General features: G+C 36.0%; 1 protein-coding gene across 2 annotated transcripts in view; it reads right to left on the bottom strand.

The window, feature by feature from the left end:
* SLC4A10 (solute carrier family 4 member 10) overlaps positions 1–21,374 on the bottom strand; it is a 225,745-nt gene extending 204,371 nt beyond the window's left edge. For both annotated transcript variants that reach the window (XM_065927869.1, XM_065927870.1), the window contains exon 1: positions 21,294–21,374. In XM_065927869.1, the coding sequence (XP_065783941.1) occupies positions 21,294–21,374 (81 nt within the window). The remainder of the gene's footprint in view (positions 1–21,293) is intronic.
* Positions 21,375–24,682: the final 3,308 nt, after the last annotated feature.

The raw sequence follows: 24,682 nt of genomic DNA, 5'->3' as shown, positions 1-24,682 counted from the left end.
TTTGCTGACTATAAATCTCCATCTTTGGCTGCAAAGAATATAATCAATCTGATTTCAGTGTTGACCATCTGGGGATGTCCATGTGTACAGTCTTCTCTTGTGTTGTTGGAAGAGGGTGTTTGCTATGACCAGTGCTTTTCCCATATACTTCATTACAGAGAACTGAGTAGATTTCCCTGTGCTATACAGTAGGTCTTTAATAATTATCTTTTTTATATATGGTAGTGTATATATTTCATCCAAATAAGTCCTTTCATTAAATTTTTTTCTCACACTTATTGAGTGACAGTCTCTTTCTTGCTATGACTCTGATTCACATGTCACATCTATTTTAATGATTAAATACTATGACATCAAGATTTCATATAATCAAAATGGCTACCTACACACAGAACTTTGACTACAAAATATCTGTCAAAAACACTGTCTAATGTTCAACTAGGTATAATTTGTTTATTTTTGCTTTTATTTCTTTTGTCTTTGAAGACAGATCCAGAAAAAAAAATATTGCTACCATTTATGTTATAGAGTGTTCTGCCTATGTTCTCTTCTAGGAGTTTTATGTTTCAAGTCTTAGATTTAGATCTTATCTATTTTAAGCTTGTTTTCCTATATGATGTGAGGAAATGTTCTAATCTCATTCTTGTACATGAAGCTGTCCAGGTTTCCCAGCATCACTTATTAAAGAGATTGTCTTTTCTCCAGTTGTTTTTTTCCTCCTTTGTCATAGTCTATTAATAATTGATCACAGTCAATGGCTTTATTTCTGAGCTTTCTCTTCTATTCCATTGATCAATGTGTTTGTTTTTGTGTCAGTACCATGCTGTTTTTGTTTCTGTAGTTTTTTGTCATAGTCTGAAGTCAAGACACATGATACTTCCAGTTTTATTCTTTTTTCTCAAGACTGCTTTACCAGTATTATTTACACTAGCCAAGATATGGAAGCAACCCAAGTGTCCATCAACAGTTGAATGGATAAAGAACATGGGGTATGTATATACAAAGAAATATTATTCAACCATAAAAAGAATGAAATTCTGCCAGTTGTAACACCATGCATGGACCTAGAGTGTATTATACTTAGTGAAATAAATCAGAGAAATACAAATACTACGTTTTTACTTATATGTGGAATCTAGAAAATAAAGCAAATGAATGTATGCAACAAAACAGAAACAGGCTCACAGACATAGAAAACAAACTAGTGGTTACCACTGGGAGAAGGAAGGGGGAGAGGCAAGATAGGGGTGTGGAATTAAAAAGATACAAACTACTATGTACAAAATAGATAAGCATCAAAGATATATTATACAGCACAGGACAATGTAGCCATTATTTTGTAATAACTTTAAAAGAAGTATAATCTGTAAAAATATTGAATCACTATTTTGTATACCTGAAACTAATATGACATTGTAAAGCAACTATATTTGAATAAAAAACACATACCACCTAAAAAAATAAATATAATCACATCTGTATTTTTACAAATATACAAACAATCTTTTTGTATACAAACAATCTGTAACAATAAAATACAATTCAAAAAATGTTATGATTAACAAAAAATACTGTTAAATGAAGATTAGAGGAAAAAATGGTAGGGAGGAGACTGAATCATCAAAGAACTGTCAGTAGCATAAATAACTCAAGAATGCTTAATTTATGAAATAAATGAAAAATAAGGGATAGAATAAACTTCTGGATATGCAAAAGGGAATAAAAAGAGTAACTAATCAAATATAAGTAGTAAACATTTGCAAAGAAGTAATATATGTATATATTTCTAGCCATGAGGCTCTAAACAGAAATTACCTTTTAATTTAGTTTACAGGGTCTCTCTCAATCTATGGATTAATATATTGGTTAATATTAATGAAACATTTTCCAGTATTGATTTAAGAATTAGTAGGAACATACAGACACATGTATTTTATAAACATCACCTGAGAGCCACATTAATTCTAAGGGCTCCAAACTTGTCAGTTCTCATTAATTTTAAAATACTTAATAGAAAATGAAGGTTGATTTTATTCACTTCACAAATGTTAAAACATGTTTTCTATAACTTTAACATCTCACATACCACATTATTATCATATTTTGCTTTATTAATGAGTTGCTACTGTTTCACTGAAAACATGCAGAATTTTAACTTCTTGGTTTTCTTATCCATCTCATTACTTTTTATTTCAAATTGTGAAAATATAAAAAGTGAAAATTAACACCTGAATTCAGTATTACTATTCACTATATGTGTCCATATTTACTCTGGAGACATCCTATTTTTTTTTTTTTTTTCATTTTTCCATGTGAGCTAAAGCACTATACAAACTGAAAAAGGTCCATTGTTTGACCTCTAATTATATTACACTGTATTACACAGTGCAATAGATAAGAAAGAATCAGCTCAGAGATTAACATTTCATAAGAGTTCATTAAATACTAGCTGAACTGAAATCTAAACATATATCAGGCTTAACTTTGAGTTTCATTTAGTATATTTCAATAAAATAAATGTATCCATATATTTTTACTAGCATATTATTTTGCAATTAGGTGTTTAAATCTTGTATCTACTTTAAAATGTAGACTATAAAAAAATAAAAATAAAATGTAGACTATACCATTTCATGGTAATATAAGTTCAATCCATCTAATTTATACACTGTACTAACTGAATTATATGAAGTATATGTATTCTAAACTAGCACAAGAAATCTTTCTCCTTCTGGTGTTTTTTAATAAAAAAGCAGTGAGTCCACTTCTAAAGTGTCTGATTGGGGAGGTGGCAATTAGGTTTCATTTGCTTATGCAAAGTCAATGTGTTATTTCATCTTTACACATACAAGAAAAAATAGAACTGAGAATAAGAATTGGAGAGTAAAACCCTCTGTCATAAGAATAGGGATAAGAAGGCATAAACTAATCATCATGTAGAAATTTTAAGATTTTTCTCTTTTTCACTTGGAAAAGTTCACCCATGCAAATTTTAAAAACCTATTAGAGACTACAGAATTATGACAGGGAAATGAAGTAGTCTAGAGTCAGGTTTGAAATACTGAAATGTTAAAATGTTGAGAAGCTTAGTGATGAAAATCTTCGAATGCTAAGCTATCTCTGGCTCAGGATTACCTTCATCACAACATATGATACTGTATTTATTATCAAATGTGATTCAAAGAATACTATCTCTCCTGTCAGGCCTCCTAGGGGGCCTTACATCTGATGGTTTAAGGATAAAAAGTGTATGAGACATTAAGAACAATTTCAATTAGTCAAAAATATTCTAATGGGCAATCATTCTTCATAATTGAGTCTCTGTGTTGTTTGCCCATGTGATCCTCCAGATTTGTTTGCTTGTTTTGAATTCTCACCTCCTGCCTTGTCACTAAGTCCTCTTACATCCTCATTTCTCCAGATTAACACAATTTTGTACCCAGAAAAACAATGCTAACTGCTGCTAAATTTCCTGCTGCTGCTTCATGCTATCTTTACTCTCTTCACATTGCTTGCATATAAAATGCCTTACAAACCTCCATCTGTCTTGCAGGTCTTTTATACACACACACACACACACACACACATATAATATTCTTGAAACTTAAAATTCTATCATGGGTAAAACAGTGGGCTGGAGAGACAATTAAGGAATTGGAGAAAATATCTGAAAAAATTATACAGAATATATCACAGAAAAACATTGAGAAAAATATGAAGTAGATATTTTTTTTAATGAGGGATAATATGATAAAGTCTAACATATACTTGGAGTTCTAGAAGATGAGAATAGAGAAAATGAAGAAGTACTGTTTGAAAATAGGTGAAAATCTTCCAAAATTGTTAGAAGGCATGAATCCTCAGATTCAGGAATCACATTGAATTACAAACAGAATAATTAAAAGACAATTCACACATACACATATCACGTGGAACTGCAGAATGACACATTTTTAAAGCAGCAAGGAAAAAAAAGATTACCTACAAAGGAATGACAAACTAATAAAAATAGAAGCCAGAAGACAGTAAAATAATATATTCAGGATACTAAGAAAAAAATTGCTAATCTAGAAGTAAATATTTAGTTAAGCTATCATTCAAGAAATGTACTTTAGACAAATAGAAATTAAGAGAATTTATCACTAAGGCACCCTTTCTAAAGGAACTTCTAAGTAAATACATCAGGAGGAAATAAAACTATCCCAGAAAAAATGTCTGAGATGCAAGAAGGAGTCCTGAGCCAAGAAACTGAAAGATATAAAGAAAAATAAAATTAAACTAAGATAAATTTAAACATGGGCATACACATACATACCTTTTGAGTTAGTGCTTTTGTTTTCTATGGATAAATACCCAGATGTGGAATTGCTGGGACATTTGGTAGTTCTAATTTTGAGGAGTCTCCATACTGTTTTCCATACTGGTTTCCCCAATTTACATTTCCACCAACAGTGCATAGGGATTCCCTTTCTCCACATCCTCTCCAATACTTGTCATTTTTTGGTCTTTTGATAACAGACATTTTAACAGGTGTGAAGTGATATCTTACTGTGGCTTCCATTTGCATTTCCTTGATAATTAGTGAGCAACTTTTTATGTAGCTGTTAGGTGTCCACACATTTTCTGTGGAGAAAAAAAAAAAATGTCTATTTGGGTGCTCTGCCCACTTTTTAATCCAATTCTTTTTCCTACTGAGTTGTATGAGTTCTCTACATATTTATCTCTTACCAGATATATGATTTGCAAATATTTTCTCCCATTCAGTAGGTTGCCTCTTCATTTTGTTATAGTTTCCTCTACTATGAAACAGCTTTTTAATTTGACGTAGTTCTACTTGTTTACTTTTTCTTTAGTTACCTTTGTTTTTCATATCAAATTCAAAAAAAAGGTAATTGATCTCTATATTTTATGTTAGTTCTCTTCGGAGGTCTTGGATTCTTTGCTTTCATGCTCATATGTACAAAGATGAAATCAAAAAGTGAATTGGAGGCTCTATGTATTTGGATAGGGCTTGTCAGCTTCGAGCATATTGTAAAGTGATTTGGTTTGGTTGTTTCTTGGGGGAACCCTGATGTCAATATGTCTGAGACATTCCTCCTGAGCTTGTTGAGTTCACTTGGATCTTTTATTATCCTGCCTGGCAGATGAAGACCTGGCTGTCAACTTTCAAGAAGCAAAATGGAGAAGAGTTGGGATCACAGTATTCTTAACTGAAGTTGTTTTTAATATGGTGTTTTATGAATTTATCTGTTCCTGGATTTCTCAGTCCAAAGAGATTCTACTTTACCCCCTCCATAGAATAAAACTTCAGTCTACTGATGGAGTGGCATTGGAATATTTGCCAGTTGATTGAAGTGAAGGAGGAAGATGATCCAGAAATATGATTTAGTTTCAATGCAATACACTAGCAGCTTGATTCTCTCTTTCAGAGGTATCTGGTGCCCTTCAGGAAGTGTCAGTATAGACTGGGCTGTTTCTCAGCTCTTGCCACTGCCAGTTAACGATTCTGTTTTCTCTGTTAACCACATCACTTAGCATTTTCCTCCTGTTTTTCAATTGACAATATATGCCACTGTTTCTTTTTCCTCTCTCATTCTCCACACCTTAATATAGTTTTAGTATGGAAAAAAGGTTAAAAATATCATTACTTCTTTTCTTCATGGGATTTTGGGAGAAAGGAAAACTAGCTGTGGGTATTCTACTTTGTAGTCTTACAAAAAGTATCCTGATTTTCCTTTATCTTTGCTATCCTTTCAGAAAATATCTACCAGGGTAATAATATCTTCTTAAAATTATCCTATTATTAATATTTATTATGCTACTATTATAGTTCATTGTAACTATTATTACATTTTCTAATCCCTAATTCACAGCATAATAACCCCTCAATAGACTTATACTTTAGTATTCTTAAACTTACATAACATAATGCACCTATTGAGTTAAAATTTACTAATAATTTAATATATGCCAGCTATCTTACAAGCAGTGGGAATCAGTTCAGCTCAGTTCAGTTCAGTCACTCAGTCATGTCTGACGATTCACGATCTCTATGGATTGCATCACAAAAGACTTCCCTGTCCATCACCAACTCGCTCAGTTTACTCAGACTCATGTCCATTGAGTCAGTGATGCCATCCAACCATCTCATCCTTTGTCGTCCCATTCTCCTCCCGCCTTCAGTCTTTCCCAGCATCAGGGTCTTTTCCAGTGAGTCAGTTCTTCACATCAAGTGGCCAAAGTATTGGAGTTTCAGCTTCAACATCAGTCCTTCCAATGAATACTCAGGATTGATTTCCTTTAGGATGAGCTGGTTGGATCTCCTTGCAGTCCAAGGGACTCTCAAGAGTCTTCTCCAACACCACAGTACAAAAGCATCAATTCTTTGGCACTCGACTTTCTTTATGGTCCCAACTCTCACATCCATACATGACTACTGGAAAAACCATAGCCTTGACTAAACAGAACTTTGCTGGCAAAGCAATGTTCCTGCTTTGTAATATGCTGTCTAGGTTGGTTATAACTTTTCTTCCAAGGAGCAAGTATCTTTTAATATTATGGCTTCAGTCACCATCTGCAGTGATTTTGGAGCCCCCCGCAAAAGAGTATGTCACAGTTTCCCCATATATTTACCACAAACTGATGGGACCAGATGCTTAGTTTTCTGAATGTTGAGCTTTAAGCCAACTTTTTCACACACCTCTTCCAATTTCATCAAGAGGCTCTTTAGTTCTTCGCTTTCTGCCATAACGGTGGTATCATCTGCATATCTGAGGTTATTGTTGTTTATTCCTGCAATCTTGATTCCAGCTTGTGCTTTATCCAGCCCAGCATTTCTCATGATGTACTCTGCAGATAAGTTAAATAAGCAGGGTGACAATGTACAGCCTTGATGTACTCCTTTCCCAATTTGGAACCAGTCCATTGTTTCACCACCAGTTCTAACTGTTGCTTCTCGATCTACATACAGGTTTCACAGGAGGCAGGTCAGGTGGTCTAATATTCCCATCCCTTTCAGAATTTTCCAGTTTGTTGTGATCCACACAGTCAAAGGCCTTGGCATAGTCAAAGCAGAAAAAGATGTTTTTCTGGAACTCTCTCACTTTTTTGATGATCCAATGGACATTGGCAATTTAATTTCTGGTTCCTTTGTCTTTTCTGTATCCAGCTTGAACATCTGGAAGTTCACGGTTCATGCACTGTTGAAGCCTGGCTTGGATAATTTTAAGCATTACTTTGCTAGCGTGTGAAATGAGTACATTTGTGTGGTAGTCTGAACATTCTTTGGCATTGCCATTCTTTGGAATTGGAATGAAAACTGACCTTTTTCAGTCCTGGGGCCACTGCTGAGTTTTCCAAATTTGCTGGCATATTGAGTGCAGCACTTTCACAGTATCATCTTTTAGGATTTGAAATAGCTCAACTGGAATTCCATCACCTCCACTAGCTTTGTTCCTTGTGATGATTCGTAAGGCCTACTTGACTTCACATTCCAGAATGTATGGCTCTAGGTGAGTAATCACACCATCATGATTATCTGGGTAGTGAAGATCTTTTTTATATAGTTCTTCTGTGTATTCTTGCCACCTCTTCTTAATATTTGGTGCTTCTGTTAGGTTCATACCATTTCTGTCCTTTATCGTGCCCACGTTTGCATGAAATATTCCCTTGGTATCTCTGATTTTTTTGAAGAGATCTCTAGTCTTTGAAGCCCCAGCAAGATGGTAGGAGAGGTGAAATGGCATTTAGAATCAAACTCCATACCCACAAGAGAGGGCTCAGACATATCTTGTATGCACCAGGACCCAGAGACTGAGACAGAACAGTGTTTGAGTGTTTCCTGAGGAGGTACGGGTCAGCAGTGGACTGCTGCAGGGGAAGGGGCTGTGGGTGCAATGGACCTGGGTATGGTATAAGCCCTCTTGAAGGAGGTTGCCATTAACCCCACGATAGAGCTGTGAGAACTTACACAGGACTGGGGAAACAGACTCATGGAGAGCACAAACAAAACGTTGTGTGCACCAGGACCAGGAGAAAGGAGCAGTGAACCCACAAGAGATGGACTCAGAATAGCCCATTAGGGTCCAGGAGTCTCCAGTGGAGGCAAGGGTCGGTGCTGGCCTCCTGCAGGTTAGTGGCAATGAGTGTAGCAGTGCATGCATGGGACCTCTTGAAGGAGGTCACCATTATCTTCATTACCTCCACCATAGTTTGGCTTCAGCTCAAATAAAATGGAGGGAACTCAGCCCCGCCCATCAACAGAAAATTGGATTAAAGATATACTGAGTATGGCCCAGTAAATTGAGAAAACTAAGATCATGGCATCTGGTCCCATCACTTCATGGGAAATAGATGGGGAAACAATGGAAACAGTGGCTGACTTTATTTTGGGGGGGCTCCAAAATCACTGCAAATGGTGACTGCAGCCATAAAATTAAAAGATTCTAACTACTTGGAAGAAAAGTTATGACCAACCTAGACAGCATATTAAAAAGCAGAGACATTACTTTGCCAACAAAGGTCTGCGTAATCAGGGCTACGGTTTTTCCAGTAGTCATGTATGGATGTGAGGGTTGGACTATAAAGAAAGCTGAGTGCTGAAGAATTGATGCTTTTGAACTGTGGTGTTGAAGAAGACTCTTGAGAGTTCCCTGGACTGCAAAGAAATCCAACCAGTTCATCCTAAAATAAATCAGTCCTGAATATTCATTGGAAAGTCTGATGTTGAAGCTGAAACTCCAATACTTTGGCCACCTGATGTGAAGAACTGACTTATTTGAAAAGACCCGATGCTGGGAAAGATTGAAGGCAGGAAGAGAAGGGGACAAGAGAGGATGAGATGGTTGGATGGCATCACCAACTCAATGGACATGAGTTTGAGTAAATTGCAGGAGTTGGTGATGGACAGGAAGGCTTAGCATGCTGCAGTCCATGGGTCACAAATAGTTGGACATAACTGAATAACTGAACTGAACTGAGCATGGCACTGCCCATCAGAACAATTCCCAGTTTCCTCCTCAGTCAGACTCATCCATCAGGAAGCTTCCATAAGCCTCTTATCCTTCTCCATCAGAGGGCAGACAGACTGAAAACCACAATCACAGAAAACTAACCAATCTGATCACATGGACCACAGCCTTGTCTAACTCAATGAAACTATGATCCATTCCGTGTAGGGCCACCCAAGATTGATGGGTCATGGTGGAGAGTTCTGACAAAATGTGGTCCACTGGAGAAGGGAATGGCAAACCACTTCAATATTGTTGCGTTGAGAACCCCATAAACAGTATGAAAAGGCAAAAAGATAGGACACTGAAAAATGAATTCACCAGGTCGGTAGGTACCCAATATGCTACTGGAGAACAGTGGAGAAATAACTCCAGAAAGAATGAAGAGATGGAGCAAAGTAAAAAGAACACCCAGTTGTGGATATGACTGGTAATAGAAGAAAAGCCCAATGCTGTAAAGAGCAATATTACATAGGAACCTGAAATGTCAAGTCCAGGAAACAAGGCAAATTGCAAGTGGTCAAACAGGCGATCACAAGTGAAAATCAACATTTTAGGAATTAGTAAACTAAAACTGACTTGAATGGGTGAATTTAACTCAGATGACCATTTTATCTACTACTGTGGTCAAGAATTCCTTAGAAGAAATGGAGTAGCCATCATAGTCAACAAAAGAGTCCAAAATGTAGTACACGCATGCAATCTCAAAAACAAAAGAATGATCTCTGTTCATTTCCAAGGCAAGACATTCAATATCACAGTAATCCAAATCTATGCCCTAGCCAGTAATGCTGAAGAAGCTGAAGTTGAACAGTTCTATGAAGACCTATAATACCGTCTAGAAAACACCAAAAAAGATGTCTTTTTCATTATAGGAGACTGGAATGCAAAAGTAGGAAGTCAAGAAACACCTGGAGTAACAGGGAAATTTGACCTGGGAGTACAGAATGAAGCAGGGCAAAGGCTAACAGAGTTTTGCCAAGAGAACGCACTGGTCATACCAAACACCCTCTTTCAACAACAAAAGAGAAGACTCTACACATGGACATCACCAGATGGTCAATACCAAAGTCAGACTGATTATATTCTTTGCAGCCAAAGATGGACAAGCTCTATACAGTCAGCAAAAACAAGACTGGGAACTGATTGTGGCTCAGATCATGAACTCCTTATCGCCAAATTCAGACTTAATTTGAAGAAAGTAGGGAGAACCACCAGACCATTCAGGTATGACCTAAATCAAATCCCTTATGATCATACAGGGGAAGTGACAAATAGATTCAAGGGACTAGATCTGATAGAGTGCCGGAAGAACTATGGATGGAGGTTCATGACATTGTATAGGAGGCAGTGATCAAGACTATTCCCAAGAAAAAGAAATGCAAAAAGGCAAAATTGTTGTCTGAGGAGGCCTTACAAATAGCTGAGAAAAGAAGAGAAGCGAAAGGCAAAGGAGAAAAGAAAAGGCATATCCATTTGAATGCAGAGTTCCAAAGAACAGCAAGGAGAGATAAGAAAGCCTTCCTCAGTGATCAATACAAAGAAACAGATAGGAAATAGAGAATGAGAAAGACTTACACACCTCAGTGAATATAAATTCCTAATGGTGTCCAAAGTGACCTAGACTATATGTTTTCACAAACATTTCATACTCATTACCCATTTGGATATTCAACAAAAATTTATTAAGTAGTTATGGTGTGCCAGAAACAATAGTAGTGCTAGTGTGAAAAAGTTAAAGACATTTGCCCTTTGAAACAGCTCACAGTCGACAGGAAAATCAATGGCTTCAATACAGCATGTATTGGGCTTCATTTAATGTAAATACTAGAATCCATAAGAACACATGTAAAAAACATCTAATTCACTCTGAAGAGATGAAGGAATGTTTCAAAAGGAGACAGTGCTTAATATAAATAAATCTTGAGATATAAGAAATAGTTAACCAGGTAAAACAAGTGAAATGAGGGGCTAAAGACATTATAGGCAAAGAGAACAGCATTTTAAAAGGTTTGAAAGAGCCTGTCTCTGTCAAACTAGTAGAATTTAGAGTGAGTTTAACTAAAAATGGCTAAGTTTAAATGTCACTTCCTCATTCCTCAAAAAATTAAAAATAGAACTACCATATGATCTAGCAGTACCACTTCTGGGTATGTATTCAAAGGAAATAAAATAACTGTCTCAAAGAGGTATCTGCACTCCCATGTTCACTGCCACATCATTGACAATATACAAAATATGGGAACAATCTAAGTGTATATCAGTAAATGAATGAATGGAGTAAATGCAACAGAATATTATTTAGCCATGAGAAAGAAGGCAATCTTACCATTTGCAGTGAAACGGATAAAGCTTGAGGGCACTATGCTAAGTGAAATAAGTCACAGAGGGGAAGATAAACATTGCATGTTCTCACTTATCTGAACTTCAAAAATTATGAAAGTAATGGGGAGCCCTAGAATGAATTTAAGTAGGGAAATATCTGTTCCTGGTTTCCATCTTAGAAATAATACTCTGGCAGCTGATTGGTGAGTAGCCTGCTTTGGAGATAAGCAACGGGAAGATAAAGAAATACCAATTAAGAAATGACTACAATAGTCCAGGTGAGAAATGAATGTGAGTTTACACTGAGGTCAAGACAATGGAAACGGAAAGAAAAGGTAAATTTTGGACTCCTTAGGAGAAACAATCTACATAACTTGGTGAGTAATTAGACCTATGGTTGGGATTAAAAAGTTGAGAATTATTATTAGGTCATCATGCTAGGAAAAACAAAGAGGTTTTGAAGATAAAATAGTAAGTTTTGCTTAGGACATACCAAGTTTGAGATATTGATAAGATACATGAGCAGAGATGCTATGTCTGGAACACTAGACAGAAGTTAAGGTGCAGATTTAAGGTACAGATTTGCAAATCATCACCACGTAAAACAGTAGTTCTCAATTTTGGCTGCCCATCAGATTCACTTGGAAAGTTTCTTGCAAATATAAAACCATGGGTTATAAATCCATAGAGTTTATTTAATACTTCTGAAATAAGCCTGAAGTATCAATATTTTTTAAAAGCTAGATATTTGATTTTGATTCATAATTACAATAAGAATCACTGGTGGGTAATTTAAGTCATGAGAATAGATTGAATTAAGGATTTCAAACAGCACATTATCCAATTAGGGGAGATTTAGAAGAAATTATCAGAAAGACTATGATAATAATAACAACTATAATTTATTGAGTACCTATGGTAGAAGCTATGCTAAAGACTTTACACATGTTATTTGCAGTAAAAAAGAGATCAAAGAGTGGGTCATATGAAACTTGTCACCCTTTTTCCATGAAGTTTTCCACAGCACTTTCAGTTTACCTTAATGTCTCTCGTCTCAATTTGGCATTTACAATATATGAACTTATACATGGCTATTTAAAATCTAATTTGAATGTATATAGCTCTAAGTCATATATATAACACAGTAGTTAAGAGCAAGAGCTCAGTTAGACTCCCTGGTTTGAACCCCATATCATTTTATCTTTTGCAGGCAATTTTGATCTTAGACAAGCTATTATATATAATATGTGTGTATGTATGTATATATGGGTGTTATTGGGTGGTTCAGATGGCAAAAGCATCTGCCTGCAATGCAGAAGACCCAGGTTCAATCCCCAGATTGGGAAGATCCCCTGGAGAAGGGAATGGCAACCCACTCCAGTATTCTTGCCTGGAGAATTCCATGGACAGGGGAGTCTGGCAGGCTACAGTTCATGGAGTCGCAAAGGGTCGGACACGACTGAGCAACTAAGACACTATACATACATATGTACTAAATATGTGTATTTATGTATGCATGTATATATATAACATTATATATGACACTTCACACATACGAAAATGTAAATTCCTTCCCAGGTGAATCTAGTGGTAAAGACTCTGCCTGCCAGCGCAGAGGATGCAAGAGATAAGGGTTCACTCACTGGGTCAGGAAGATTCTGGAGGAGGAAATGGCAACCCGTTCCAGTATTCTTGCCTGGAAAATTCCATGGACAGAGCAGCCTGGCAGGCTACGGTCCATGAGGTTGCAAAGAGCTGGACACATCTGAGCACACACACACACAAACTCCTTCAAGTCATGGATTTATTTTATATCTTGTTTATCTTTTGTAGCTTTCTCCTCAACTTTACCTAGTTCAGTGGGGACTAATTTTAATAAGCAAAATTTGTTAAGCTAGGCACTGTTTCAAGTAATTTACTTATACGAATTCATTAATTTGATTGATTTTCATTACAAGCCTAGAGATTAGCGCATTAGTATCCTCATTTTATAGATGACAGTACTAAGGAAGAGAGAGATTAGATAACATTACTAAAATAAACTACGTCTGTTAATGGAGGATATAGGATCTAAACAAATCCAGCTCCATAACTCTGGCTCTTAACTACTGCACTATACTGCCTCCCTCCACACTACACAAGAAACTCAATAAATTATTATAAGTTTGAATAAAATTTTGACCAAAAAAAGGAATGGCTAGAAGTAGATAATATACATTTATATGCAGCATATTTTGCATTGCAATATTTTACAAGCTCTGTTGCCTTTTATAAAGAGAAATTTGATCAAAGATTATTCAATTGTCTTTTTAATTATTTATAACTTATTTATATTCCTGTATTATAGTTTTATAAAAGACTTAGCTGTATATTGTAACATATATATAAAATATATAAAAAGGCTGTATATTGTCATCCTGCCTATTTAACTCATATGCAGAGTACATCATGAGAAACGCTGGGCTGGAGGAAGAACAAGCTGGAATCAAGATTGCCAGGAGAAATATCAATAACCTCAGATATGCAGATGACACCACCCTTATGGCAGAAACTGAGGAAGAACTAAAGAGCCTCTTGATGAAAGTGAAAGAGGAGAGTGAAAAAGTTGGCTTAAAGCTCAACATTCAGAAAACTAAGATCATGGCATTTGGTCCCATCACTTCACAGCAAATAGATGGGAAAATAGTGGAAACAGTGGCTGACTTTATTTCCCTGGGCTCCAAAATCACTGCAGATGGTGATTGCAGCCATGAAATTAAAAGACGCTTGTTCTTTGGAAGGAAAGTTATGACCAACCTAGATGGCATACTAAAAAGCAGAGACATTACTTTGTCAACAAAGGTCTGTCTAGTCAAGGCTATGGTTTTTCCAGTAGTTATGTATGGATGTGAGAGTTGGACTATAAAGAAAGCTGAGTGCCAAAGAATTGATGCTTTTGAACTGTGGTGTTGGAGAAGACTCTTGAGAGTCCCTTGGACTGCAGGGAGATCCAACCAGTCCATCCTAAAGGAGATCAGTCCTGGGTGTTCATTGGAAGGATTGATGTTGAAGCTGAAACTCCAATACTTTGGCCACCTGATGCGAAGAGCTGACTCATCTGAAAAGACCCTGATGCTGGAGAAGATTGAGGGCAGGAGGAAAAAGGGACAACAGAGGATGAAACGGTTGGATGGCATCATCGACTCAATGGACATGGGTTTGGGTAGACTCCAGGAGTTGGTGATGGACAGGGAGGCCTGGTGTGCTGTGGTTCATGGGGTTGCACAGAGTTGGACACAACTGAGTGACTGAAATGAAACTGAAACTGAAAAGACTTGGGATAAGGAAAGGATCATTTCAGTAAATGTCTTTTATCTGTTTTTTAAAGAGGGCTTTCTGGCGGTTCAGGGATAGAGAATCCACCTGCCAATGCAGGAGACACAGGAGACATGAGTCTGATCCATGGGTCAAGAAGATCCTCTGGAGGAAGAAATGACAAACCACTCCAGTATTCTTGCCTGGAAAATCCCATGGACAGAGGAGCCTGGCAGGCTATGTAGTCCATGGGTTCGCAGAGTTGGACACAACCGAATGACTAAGCATGCAAGCAAAGTAAAAAGTGTTTGAATGTTTAAAACTTTAAAAAAAAACTAAAACCCAGTATTCTCCAAAGTTTCTCCCAGAAATGGATCTATGGTTCTAAAATAAGTATTGAAAATTTGCTGGGCCACTACCATATGTATAGCTATTTCCCAAGCAACTTGAAGTCACAGGAATAATATGAACAACTTCCTAAGAACTTCTAGAAGAATGAGTTTTTCAAATAATGCAGTATTCTACAGTAAGAAACTAAGTATTCTCAATTACATGGGTCTGCTATTGCTCTAAATAAAGAGCCAGAAGAGCACAAGTGTCTGGTTTCATTTTTACTCACACTGTGGAATTCCATGTTTACTTCTGACATCCTTTATATGAATGATGTACTAAATGAGAGTATTCAATTCCAATTTTTTCAATTCCCATGCACAAATGCTATCTTCCTGAAAACAAAAGTCACATCTCAGATGTCACACCTGAGGGAAATCTGCTCTTGGAGGTTACCCAGCCTTTCTACTAACCTCAGACAATAATGAATAAGTTCTGCTGTATGGAATAGAAAATTTAGAGGTGATATTAAAGGTATTAGCAATGAGACTTACTTTATCATTGCTATATTAGCAATGAGCAGAGCTTAACTATCCCTGTAACTTCCATGATTATCAGTAGCAATTTCTCCTTCCAATTTTTCCTAAGACAAAGTCTTTATTATCCAAATATTCACCATAGTGACATGCACATTCATTGTATTAAAATGATCCTTCTAAAAAAATAAAAATAAAATGATCCTTGTAGATTGTCCTTGGTCTAGGAAATGTCTAAAGTAAAGCCAAAGCTAAAGCTGATTACTTAACAATAAAATGGAGTTTACATCAGGGACAAGCAGGAGGTCTCTTAGGGTCTGAAATCTAGGACTCCTGAGTGGTTGTGGACAAACTGAGAAATGCTCTCACGTGCAACTCTGATAGAGAATTTGATTAAAATCCTTCATTTTGCTTCTACCCCCTACCTTGTCTACTAACTACTAAATCTACTCAGGAATTTAATTTTCATTTTCAAAGTCTCAGGAGGGTTAGAGTTCTGAATATGACTGCAAAATATAGGTGCTGTTTTTTTATCTTTTATTTTATTTTCTCCCAAAAAATAAGTAGTTCAGCACAGAAATGTTCTCAGTTTAGAAATTCATAATCTAACACTCAAGATTCTACATTATCTGGTCCCAACAAATCTTTCCTTTGATAGTCTGAGTTACCTCACTGGGCTATAGACCAAAATGAACTATTCCATACTACTCAAACATATTATTTGCTTCCTATCTCCCAACTTGTGCTCATGTCATTTCCTCTACCCAAAATGACCTTTCTCCCATCTTGGCCAGTCTTCAAGGTCTACCTCATATGCCCCTTGACATACTTCCCCAGCTCCCCATCGAGCTTTTCTTTCTCTCTCCTCACTTAGCTTGAAATATTCTGCCAGCTGAACACAGCAGAATGATTTATGCCTCTTTCATCTCATTTTTGAACCTCTAAGGCACTCACTACTTTTCACGTTCTGTTACAGTCATTTGTATTTAGTGTTTACAATTCTCTATCTACGGTTTCCTGAAGGCAAGGACCCACTGGTCTTTCTATCCTTGCCCTATACTGTGCTCTCCGCGATACTACAGGGTTTTGCATGTTTGGCTTTTTGTTTGCTTTAACAAACTGCACTGTGCTGAAATTTGATCGACCTTGTGCCAATTCCGGGGAAATAGCTGCACATTGAGAAAACTGCTCAAGAGAAGAGAACTAAAATGCAAAAATATCACAAAATGTAACACAATATTACTTAAGATTTAGATTTAGATTTCATCCAAGCATCAAATTACACACTTGTACTTAGGAGCTTGACAGTTTTAAGCACATTGACGTCTTTACATTAAACAAGCATCGGTAATTCAAAATATTATACTCTATCAAACAGGAACTTGAATTGTTGTATTCATATATAGTATTGTATTTATAATATATTTCATTTTAGTCTTTCATATAGAATATAAATTTTCATTAACAAATAAAATTGCTAAAACAAGCTGTGTATAAATTTGAGTGAAGTCTTCATCAAGGATATTTTTTATGATTTAAAAAATAACTCAGGTCATTAAACCTAAGCTCTATAACTTCTCTATTATTTTATTTAAACTTTGATTTTTACTCCTTAATTTTAATCTCTAACTAGTAGTTTAAAAAAAAGACCTGATATTGCTGTTAAGCTTTCTTTCCCAAAGACTCGGTAATCTTCTGTTATGAAGTGTTTTTAGCTGAATTTCTTACTTGATAAGAAGAACGAGGGTGAGAGGTCAAAATTAAACTCACGATGACCATTACCAATAGCTCATCCTAGCTCTAAGAATGTATATAATAATATCTGCCACTAAGTGACATTGGCAGTAGTATGCTTAGTATATTTCAGAACTCTTAAGGTGCTTTACATGCCTTAACTCATTTGACCTTCACAATGGTTTGACACAGACACCATTACTGTGTCTGTATCACACTGAGGAAACCAAAACCCAGAAAGGTTAAGTAACTTGCCCACAATCATACAGCTGGTAAGTGGTGTAGCTAAGATTAGAATCTAGTGATCATGGCAGTCTGGATGCTTAACTACCGTACTGTACAAACCAAAAGAACTTGTAAATAATTTTCTATTGCTTTAATTCAAGAAAACAAGCATTGCTGGGCAGCATGCACCAGCCTGGGATTCCAGAGAAATAAGGTTTTTGCATCTTCTCTACCCACCTCCCTTCATGGCAAATATATGGGGAAACAATGGAATCAGTGAGTGACTTTATTTTCTTGGGCCCCAAAATCACTGCAGATGGTGACTGTAGCCATGAAATTAAAAGATGCCTGCTCCTTGGAAGAAAAACTAAAACAAGCCTAGACAGCTTAGTTAAAAGCAGAGATGTTAGTTTGCCAACAAAGGTCCGTATAGTCAAAGCTATGGTTTTTCCAATAGTCATGTGTAGATGTGAGATCTGGACCATAAAGAAGACTGAGCACTGAAGAACTGATACTTTTGAACTGTGATGTTGGAGAAGACTCTTGAGAGTCCCTTGGACTGCAAGGAGATCCAACCAGTCCATCCTAAAGGATATCAGTCCTGAATATTCATTGGAAGGACTGATGCTGAAGCTGAAACTCCAATACTTTGGCCACCTGATGTGAAGACCTGACTCATTGGAAAAGACCCTGATGCTGGGAAAGATTGAAGGCAGGAGGAGAAGGAGACAACAGAGGATGAGATGGTTGGATGGCATCACCGACTCGTTGGACATGAGCAAGCTCCGGGAGATGGTGAAGGACAGGGAAGCCTGGCATGCTGCAGCCCATGGAGTTGCAAAGAGTCGGACACGACTGAGCAACTGAACAACAACCCACTGCATGCTGCTTTCAGCCAGCACACTGGTATGAAAGAGAAGAGAGTGTGCATGGATGCCCACCATCCACATGGTTAAGGTCTACCTCCCTACTAGTTCCTCCCAGTCCCTTTCCTCAGAGCCTAAGGTAAATCCTATCCTCCCCAATTGATTCAAAAGACTCCCCAATGACCCTGACCTACCTAGCACCAAACAGCCCAAAACTTGCTACTCCTTACTTCCAAAACTTAATCCCTATGAAATCAAAATCCCCTTCCACAATAACCTATGTAGCACAGTCAGTAAAGAATCTGCCTGCAATGCAGGAGACCTGGATTCAAATCCTGGGTTGGGAAGATCCCCTGGAGAAGGACATGGCAACCCACTCCAGTATTCTTGCCTAGAGAATCCCCATGGACAGAGGAGCCAGTCAGGCTACAGTACATGGGGTTGCAGGAGTCGGACACAACTTAGTGACTAAACCACCACCAAACTGGAATTACACAAAATTGGTCACATCCCTGTTTTGAAATGATTGTTGGGGTCCCTTGTTCTGCATGCTGCCAACACTTTTGTCTCAAATTGAAACCTATGGCTTATAAAACATACAATGTAATTTGTTTAACAGTTTATAATGCCCTAATAAAAATAATTTTATATATTATAAAAGAAGTTAATGCAATTATCAAAATTATATAATACTTGATTTATAGTTTGATCCAATCTTTAATGTCTCTAATATCAAGAGATTTACATGAGAAAAAAAGAATTATATGTAACTCAACCTAAGGTTCACCAATTAATAAATTAGAACTGATAGTAGCATACGACTTTTGAAAAGTCAATTCAAAATGTGAGCATAATTCATTATGTACATTTTCTCATAATCTTGGAAGCAGGAAACAACTCTTTCTTTTCTGTATCCCTCTCAACACCAAACACAACATTGTGCAAATGATCAGCTTTCACATAATGCTCACTGAATTGAACAATTACCCAAATAGTTGTTTATAGACAGCTTACCTTTAGAAATCTTTACAATGTATAATGAAATGCATGTATAAAATGGTATTGATAAAGGCAACCATTATAAAAAGAAGATGACCAATTGTTACTAAGCAGATTTACAATCAATTTCACCATTCAAAAGGTCAAAATCATCTTGCCATACAGGAAAAAGATTGACATTATATTAAATGTCTCTGATATTCTAACCAATATTTACTTTTTAATGCTATATATTTTGACATAGCAACAGAAAGACACTTTTCTCCACCTTGTGAAAGAAATGAGACTAAGACTGTAATTTTTTCACCTTACAGAATTATTGAGATATCCTCACTTAAGTGTCACTGAAGAAAGTAACTAAAATCTTTATGGTTTGGTTCTTTTGAAAGGTCACAAACACAGTGAAAAATCTAGCAGAATGTTGTGAAACCAATACTTAGAGGAATCCCAAAGCAATGCCAAGAAACAGAATGTACTCATAGTGACTAATACATGCAAATACTGGAAATAAATTCTAACAGATTAAACAGGTTTTGTAGCAACTAAAGGTATATTCAAATCACTCCAAAACTAATCAAGCTTAAGAATATGGCAAACTTCCCTGCTAATAAGAATCTAAGCAGGCTAAGTAGTCTGAATAGCATATAAAAAATAATAGTCAATATTAGTAGGTATAATTTTTAGTGTGTTTTTAATTAGAAAGGAGAAACTTACCCCTTAACTGAATCAAATCACTGTTTCAGATTTCCATTTTAGTCTTTGATAAGTATATTCATATTTACTACAACATTTTTACCTTGATGGGGCATTAAATCCTAATCAAGCTATGGAATCATGAAGACAAAACTATCTTCTGAAAAATGCTGCAACATTTTCTCTGTTTTTGTTCATTTAATATGGGATGCCTTGTTAAGTATCTGCCAAGTCCCCTAATATTGAGGCAGAAATATGTGTAATACAAAAAAAAAAAAATTCCTTCAAAACTTGAATGTCAAACAGAGGCAAGGCGTCTTATCCAGGCACGTAACCCTAAGGATATGGTATAAAAAACCAAAGTTAAATGCATTATAACATGATAGGTAAAAATGGTTTAAAATAAATAGAGTTTCAGAATGAAATGGATATATAAATCCAAATTCTTTGATATGATGATTTTCTATCCTTTGTAGTTAATATGTTTAATATAACTAAGTCTTTCATTTTGAAAATGAAAGTAAGCAAAAGTAGAATATCTCTGGGTCAAAAATCTTAAAAAGCTTATACGTCACCGGATTTCTTTGTAAAAAAACAAAGAAAAAAACAGATTTACTATCTGCTTTAATCTATAAGCAGTGCCTTAGCAGATCTTTACATTAAGAGAACCAAAGCATCATTATGTCAATAGATCTGAGAAATAATTAAAAGTAATGCCTATTAAAACAACTTAGATACTGAAAGATAATTTCAAGAAAATAGCTCAGATGCTGATAAACATAATTCTACTCATCACAGTTGGGTTGCTGTGTGGTTGCACAGTACAGTGGCAGTAACATCTATTTCTATGCTTAAGAAATCCCAGATAAAAAAATTTAATATGTCACTATATATAAGCAGCTAGCTATGGTGTATACTTATCAATATGAAAATTTTATGCTATTTTTATCATTCAAAATAAAAGCTGCCATTTGACTGTATTCAGGTTTAATCTGGAAAAAATCTGTAGAGCCCAAAACCTTGCCCTTAATCACTTACAAAGGATCTCTTTCTTTACTTCCCACTTCCCCATAAAAAGCTAAAATAAACACAAACTTAAACACACACACATTTTTAAAATTCATATTGTTTATCTGGCATCTATTACTATAAATATTACTTGTTCAAATATCCTAAAGAGAATTTAATAATAAACAATTACATTGATTAACATATTCTAAATGAGCTAGGAAAAGCAATAACTCTACAATCTAACAGCATCATCATAATTCATGAGGTCATACCTGATGACTTAGAGATTGAAAAGACTCACAGGTTCCAGACTGCATGACCTTTCTATTTCCAGAGATCCCTAAAGATTGCATTTCCTGTCTTACAAAAGATAATCACAGCCTCCTCTATGTCTCTGCATCTTCAGGGCTAGTGAAGAAAACATCAAACAGCAGATCTGTCCATCAGTATCTGTTTAAGTCATCATGAAAATATCAGATCTCATATGCTGTTTATCATCTCCCCTTTGCAGTTATAAACACTGCGTATTAAGGGAGGATGACAGTTGTATGTGGTGAAGCTGCTAATGCTGTCTGAAAACAGTAAGCTTACTGCTTAAAGCAATTCTGCATCATCCAAACAGAGAATGAGTCACGTCTTTCAGGTTTTCCACTTCTGATACTATAAAGATTTCACGTGCCCAGGAAAGTTTGATTTTTTTGTTGTTTCTTTACAAATAAGCAATGTTCTATTTAATTAACTGTCCAGTGCATCTGGTTGCCATGTTAAAGCGTTAGTTCTTAATTATTAGGCAATTTTCTCCACGTCTGACTAAGATTTAATGGTTTAAGAAGCAACATTGTACTCTCTCTTAAAGGACTCTTTCCTCCAAACCATGTGCATCATCACTCATCCAACCCATCAAAATTAGAAGTCCCTAAAAATGATGAATTTTTCTTCTGGCAATCTTTGATAATTGTGTATAATAGCAGATAGATAAATAGGTAAGTGCATATTCACTTTTTAATTCTCAGTAACTTGATTTTTATTTCATATCTTTCAGACCAACACACTTCAAATCAAAATAATTTTTATACTATTAATAAAAGGTACAAAATCTCCTATAGAACTTAATATGCAAAACACAAAATGCTACTATCAAATTCCAAAACTGAATGGTTAAATCGAAATCTAGGAAACTAACCCTATGTTATTGGCATTTTTATTGTGATTTTTCATTGCATCTTATTTGTGTTCATTGAGATTCTTATAATGCTTTCTTTTACCACAACAGAACAGAATTAAAGAATTTTAAGATTAATAAAATAGTCTGATGACAGAAAATTGATATCCCCCAAAACTATAAATGGAAATGCTTTCTCTTTGCTGCTGCTGCTGCTAAGTCGCATCAGTCGTGTCAGACTCTGTGCGACCCCATAGATGGCAGCCCACCAGGCTCCTCCATCCCTGGGATTCTCCAGGTAAGAACACTGGGGTGGGTTGCCATTTCCTTCTCCAGTGCATGAAAGTGAAAAGTGAAAGTGAAGTCTCTCAGTTGTGTCTGACTCTGTGACGTGATAAAAGATCATGTTTTAGAAAGAAAACAAAGACTAAAATTATAATATATTCAATTGAATGCAAAATTAGGACACCAATATAACTTATTATCCTAAAAGAGTCCTCACATTATATATAGCCTGAATTAATAAACACTTTCTTTATATACCTATGAATGCTTTATGTGTATACCTGTGATATAAACTAAATGAAATCTAATGATAGCTAAAAGTACTATACAGAAAATGTTTTAGGTTAATTACAAACCAGTATAACTTCCCTTCTCCCATTCACAACATGTGATGACCATCTGAGCATATTTTGCATTATCATGGAGACTAATGAGTCTTAAAAACTGGTCTTCTTTAAAAGGCTGATAGGTAGAGGCACTGGGGAGATGTTGGTCCAAAGTGCAAACTGTCAGTTACAAGATGAATAAGTTCTAGGGATCTATGCACAGGATAATCATATTGTATTATATACTTGAAAGTTACATATGGTGGTAATTTTTGCAATATTTAAGTATATCAAATTAAACTTATACAATGTTATATGTCAATTATACTTCAATAAATCTAAGGGAAATTATTATACCTTAAATAAATCTAATTATTATTTGTAGAAAGAAAGAAATTAGTCTTCTTTAAGAGTCTGATCTACATTATGCCCTTAGAGAAATTACTGCCTCTAATTGCACATGTTCAGACAAAATGTTTGGAAGTTTTGGCTGTATGTACACAATGACATACCTAAATGGAAAACCATATGTATTATGATTTATACATGCAGCATTTACTCTCTTATTGTAATCAAAATAGGTAAGTTTTCTTTAAGAGTTATCTTAACGTCTATCTCCCATTCTATATTTATTTATTCATGTAGAAAATATTAAACATCTTCTTTGAGTCAGATGCTGTGCTACAGAATCCAAGACAATATAAGATATGCCATCGTATGAGCAGATAATTAAACAAGTATGCTTTGCCATGACAGAAGATCAAGGGATATGAGACTGATTAATAGGACAGATCCCTAACCTAAGGACCAGAAAAGATCTTTAGGCTCAATAAAGAACAGAGATGGTAGGGATCTACCAGAAGCAGAAGATATTAAGAAGAGGTGGCAAAAATACACAAAAGAACTGTACAAAAAAGATCTTCATGACCTAGATAATCACGATGCTGTGATCACTCATCTAGAGCCAGACATCCTGGAATGTGAAGTCAAGTGGGCCTTAGGAAGCATCACTACGAACAAAGCTAGTGGAGGTGATGGAATTCCAGTTGAGCTATTTCAAATTTTAAAAAATGATGCTGTGAAAGTGCTGCACTCAATATGCCAGCAAATTTGGAAAACTCAGCAGTGGCCACAGCACTGGAAAAGGTCAGTTTTCATTCCAATCCCAAAGAAAGGCAATGCCAAAGAGTGCTCAAACTACCGCACAATTACACTCATCTCACACACTAGTAAAGTGATGCTTAAAATTCTCCAAGCCAGGCTTCAGCAATACGTGAACCTTGAACTTCCAGATGTTCAAGCTGGTTTTAGAAAAGGCAGAGGAACCAGAGATCAGATTGCCAACATCCGCTGGATCATAGAAAAAGCAAGAGAGTTCCAGAAAAACATCTATTTCTGCTTTATTGACTATGCCAAAGCCTTTGACTGTGTGGATCACAATAAACTGTGGAAAATTCTGAAAGAGATGGGAATCCCAGACCACCTGACCTGCCTCTTGAGAAATCTGTATGCAGGTCAGGAAGCAACAGTTAGAACTGGACATGGAACAACGGACTGGTTCCCATTAGGAAAAGGAGTACGTCAAGGCTGTATATTGTCACCCTGCTTATTTAACTGATATGCAGAGTACATCATGAGAAATGCTGGGCTGGAGGGAGCACAGCTGGAATCAAGATTGCCGGGAGAAATATCAATAACCTCAGATATGCAGATGACACCACCCTTATGGCAGAAAGTGAAGAAGAACTAAAAAGCCTCTTGATGAAAGTGAAAGAGGAGAGTGAAAAAGTTGGCTTAAAGCTCAACACTCAGAAAACTAAGATCATGGCATCCGATCCCATCACTTCATGGCAAACAGATGGAGAAACAGTGGAAACAGTGGCTGACT

Source organism: Muntiacus reevesi, chromosome 3 (genome assembly GCF_963930625.1).
Source record: "Muntiacus reevesi chromosome 3, mMunRee1.1, whole genome shotgun sequence".
NCBI lineage: Eukaryota > Metazoa > Chordata > Mammalia > Artiodactyla > Cervidae > Muntiacus > Muntiacus reevesi.
The sequence above is the reverse complement of the archived record's forward strand: the minus strand, read 5'-3'. Positions and strand labels throughout refer to the sequence as shown.